Source organism: Thamnophis elegans, chromosome 14 (genome assembly GCF_009769535.1).
Source record: "Thamnophis elegans isolate rThaEle1 chromosome 14, rThaEle1.pri, whole genome shotgun sequence".
Classification (NCBI taxonomy): Eukaryota; Metazoa; Chordata; class Lepidosauria; order Squamata; family Colubridae; genus Thamnophis; species Thamnophis elegans.
Window position 1 is genome coordinate 10,588,504 of NC_045554.1, and position 4,406 is coordinate 10,592,909.

At 55.1% G+C, this 4,406-nt stretch overlaps 1 protein-coding gene across 1 annotated transcript; it reads right to left on the reverse strand.

The window, feature by feature from the left end:
- Positions 1–207: 207 nt before the first annotated feature.
- Positions 208–1,372, reverse strand: LOC116518085 (noggin-2-like). The gene has a single exon (XM_032231336.1). The coding sequence runs from the start codon at positions 853–855 to the stop codon at positions 208–210; it is 648 nt and encodes a 215-aa protein (XP_032087227.1). The 5' UTR covers positions 856–1,372.
- Positions 1,373–4,406: the final 3,034 nt, after the last annotated feature.

The window sequence follows — 4,406 nt, forward strand, 5'->3', positions numbered from 1 at the left end:
CGGGTGTAGGGATGGAGTGCAACCTCACGTCCTCCTCTCCTCCTTTCCCCACATCTCAAAAGCATTAGCGGAGGCTCTCGGGGAGCTAAAGCCCCCATCTCCATCGCGCATGCTGCGTGATCCATCCAGGAGTGTGTGTGGGGGGAGCACGTTTCCCCCACCCCCACCCCACCCCAAGTCCTCCACCTTCCCCTCTCTCCCCCAGAATTAACAGGAGCATTTGCACTCTGAAATCACCGGATACTGGACGGGGATCCACGTGCAATATTTCTGCTTGGACCATCCTTGGCAGTACCATCTCAAGAACGTCTTGGTGACTGATTTGATGGGTTTGCAGGACATGCCCTCCGGGAAGGAACAAGAGCGTTCGGCCATGCAGTTCCCTTCCTTGATGTACCTAGGCCAAAAACGGCTACCAAGGTCCTTCCAGGTATACATAACCGGACAGTAGGTGTAAGCCCAAAGCCACTGGAGGAATTTCCGCCTGGCTTTTTTGCCTATCTTGACCTTGGTCCTATAGGGCGTCTCGGCCAGGTCCAGCTTTTTCAGCTCCCCGGGCAAAGCCCCTTGACCTTTGAACTTGTGCAAAGGCTCCAAGCTAGAGAGGTTGCCTTGAGCTGGCGCTGCCACCGCCATGAAGTTGGGGTCAAAGTGGCTGCCCAGCTTCTTGCGTAAAGTCCGGTCGTCCAAATCTTGCTCCTTGGGGTCGTATTCGGGATCCGGGTGCTCGATAATATCCTTGATGGGCAGGTTGTCGCTCGGGGAAGGGCGGAGCCGAAGGTAAGGCTGGAAGGAGCCCGGTTGAAGCAGCCACGCCAAAGAAGAGCAAACCAGGAGGGCTTGGGGGGCCTTCATGCTCTCGGTACCCCCACCACGGGCGTGGGTGGGTGTGTGTATCACTTGTTTGCCCAGACCAGCCCAAGCAAGGAAGGCAGCCGGACGGACAGCGGTTGGCACTGCTGCTGGCGCTGGTGCTACGGAATAGCTTTTCTCTCTCTCTGTCTCTCTTCCGATTGTTCCCAAGCCTTGAGTGAGGGTGGGGGGAGAGAGTTATTCTTCCGGAGACCCCCGTGCCAAGTCCAAGCGATGCATAAATAGGTTGAGACAAAATCTAGCAAGGCCCCTGGCTTTAAATAGCTCGCCCAGGGGTTAGGTGACAGATGCGAAGGACGCCAGGTCTCTCTTACGCTGCTCCTCCTAGCATGGGGAAAAAAAACCCACGAGGGGTGCCAGAAACGAGGGGGGGGCTGGGGAGAGGGGGGAGGGCAGGGCAGGAACCAATGGCCTTTGGGGGGGAGGCAGGGAGCAGTGGTCCCCCTTTTCCAGACCCCCAAAGGGGCAAGCGGTTTCTTTTTGCTCCTGGTTTTAAAAAGAAAAGCCCATCCACCCTTCTTCTTCTTCTTCCTCCTCTTCTTCTTCTCTCTTCCCCCCTCCTCCTCCTCCTCTCTCTCTCTCTCTCTCTCTTCCCAAAAATTCACAGAGGTCCCGAGTCTATCCCCATGGTGACAGCTGGACTTAAACCCACGGCAACATGTCTAGACTGCATGGCAGAGTTTGGCGTGAGATGGGAGGCCCAGAATAAAACCTTCTTTTATAGATGGGGAAACCGTGAAAAAAAAGGGGGGATAGTCTTGGCGGCAGCGAGGGAGGGGGGCTGGGGGAAGGAGGAGGAGGAGGAGGGTTAGTAAGGGAGCCTCAGGTCCCGAGAAAAGCGTCCAGTTTTGGAAAGAATTGAGTGGAGGGGTCTTCCAACTTTTCAGTTGGGGCCGTCTGGGTCTTTCTTTCTTTCTCGCTTTCTTTCTTTCTTTCTTCCTCCTGTTCCCCCTTCTCTCCTTTCAGCTCCTCGAATAAGGACGGGCGCCGACTCCCCGGGAAGGCTGCCGCCCCGACGCAAAGCGGGGCTCCATCGCGGAGCTTTCTCGGCCCAACTGGCTCCGGGGGTTCAGCGCCCCGATTCCCTCCGCCGCAGGGCGCCGCTCAGCATCGCGGGCGCCCGCTTGCAAATCCAAGGAGGAGACAAGAATCCTCCGGGCGCCGGCGGAGAAGCGCCTTTCCCGAAGATGCTGGGGTGGTGGTGGTGGAAGAGAAGGTCGGGTCTTCGGAGGGAGCCCTCCCCACCCTGCCCGGATCGGGCGCAGGGGGCTCAGGATCGGGCGCAGGGCTCAGGATCGCGCCGGGCGTCCTCCGGGGTCCCCGCTGCGGGTCTCGCAGGCTGGAGAAGAGCTGGAGGTGGTGGAGAAGGAGGCGGCTGATGCGCTGCGGCGCCCGGCGGCTGGCTGGCTGGCTGACTGGCGGGGCTCAGATCGCGGCTGGCCGGCTGGCTGGCGTCTGCTTTCCCCGGGCGCGCTCCCTCGGCGTCGGCGGCGTCGGTTCCTCCCCGCGCCTCGCTCCGCTTCTGCAGCCAGCGCGCGTCTGCCGCGCCGGGCTCGCCCGAAGCCCAAGTTAAATATCGCCCCCTCCGCGGCAGCCAAGTGTCAACGGAGCGGCCCTCCCCTCCCCTCCCTGCCCTCCAGGGAAGCTGTGGGGCCGGCCGGGGACTGGGTCCTAGCGCCGCCTCTACGATCTCATGGAGGGGGGGGGCTCTTTCTTTCCCCTCCCCACTTTTGGCCACACGCACACATGCATGCACACGCGAGCGTCAGAACCCGCATCTTTTCCGAACCAGCTTTCTGCGGAGCAGCCTTGGGCTACAGGGGTTTTTTGGCGGGGGGGGGGGTAGCGGCTGTTGTGTGAATGAAGAAAGCGAGTTCGGAAAAGATGGGGGAGAGAATGAGTGAGCGAGCGGGAGAATGAGAAAGAAAATGAGAGAGAGAGAATGAGTGAGCGAGCGGGAGAATGAGAAAAAGAATGAGAGAGAGAGAATGAGTGAGCGAGCGGGAGAATGAGAAAGAAAATGAGAGAGAGAGAATGAGTGAGCGAGCGGGAGAATGAGAAAAAGAATGAGAGAGAGAGAATGAGTGAGTGAGCGGGAGAATGAGAAAAAGAATGAGAGAGAGAGAATGAGTGAGCGAGCGGGAGAATGAGAAAAAGAATGAGAGAGAGAGAATGAGTGAGTGAGCGGGAGAATGAGAGAGAGAGAGAGAGCAAATGAGAGCGAGAATGAACGAGAGAATGAGAAAGAAAATGAGAGAGAGAGAATGAGTGAGCGAGTGGGAGAATGATAAAGAGAGAATGAGATTGAATGAGAGAGAATGAACAAGCGACTGAGAGAATGAGGAAGAGAGAATGAGAGATAATAAAAGTGAAAGAATGAGAAAGGGTGAATGAGAGAGAATGAGCGATTGAGCGAGAAAATGAGAGAGAGAGAGAATGAGAGATAATGAATGGGAGAATGAGAGAGAGAGAGAGAGAGAGAGAGAGACGCCAGGGGAAGATGTGTGGACCCCTCTGGGTGGCGAGCAGAGGGGCTTTGCAGGGAGGGGAGGGGGCGACACACGAGGAGAGCCGCCTGCCCATCCTGGTTTCTTTCGAATAGGAAAGATGAGAAAAGCATGATTTTGAAGTGTGGGGTGGTAGCACATGTGGATGCTGGGTGAGTTTGAATGGGGCTAGGAAGAGTCCCACGACCTTAGATGGGGATTGATGCAGAAGGTAAAAGAGGAAGGAAAGATGCTTTCCTTGAGGGAGGGAAAGAGACCAAGCCAGGTCTCAGGCATGTGTGAAGGGGCGATGCACCTTCCTTGGCCTTTGGGGTGGTGTCTGCAGGCCAACTTCCCCCCCCCCCCCGAATTTTCTCCCACCAAGTTGGAAAGAATGGCTCATTTCAAAAATCCCATTCCCACAATCACTAAAACCTCCCAAAATATGTTTGTGTGTGTGTGTGTGTGTGTGTATGTGTGTAGCAGGGAACCGATGAGATGAGAAAAATCCAAGGCGCTCTAAACATGCTCTGGGACACTATTTACTCTCTTACTCCAGCAGCCAGAGGCTTCCACCTTAATCTCGATCCCACCACTGAACACCACCATCTTCCACAAATTTGAGTGGGTGGGCAGCGCCACTCCAAGAGCCAACACAAGGGGGAAATACGCGTCTCTCTCTGTGTCTGCTTCATTTTCTGTCCAGACCCAAAAATATTTATGGGACTTACTATATCTTTGTGTCTCCCCTCCCGTCTTCAGCAGCTAACAATCACAAATCTTGTAAAAGGAAACTCCTCCATAAAAAACGAAGAAACCCACTGAAAGCATCATAATAAACATCTCGGCAGCACCACAAGGAAAAAAATCACAAGAACAGCAGCAGTGCCATATCAAGCGAAGATACAAAAATCCACCGACAATCCAAACTACCGACTTTGCAACGACAACGTTGAAACTGTTTCACATTCAATATGTGAATGCAGCAAAAATCGCACTATGTAAAAAATATGATTTATCTGTATCCAGAAAGTCATGGGGACATAA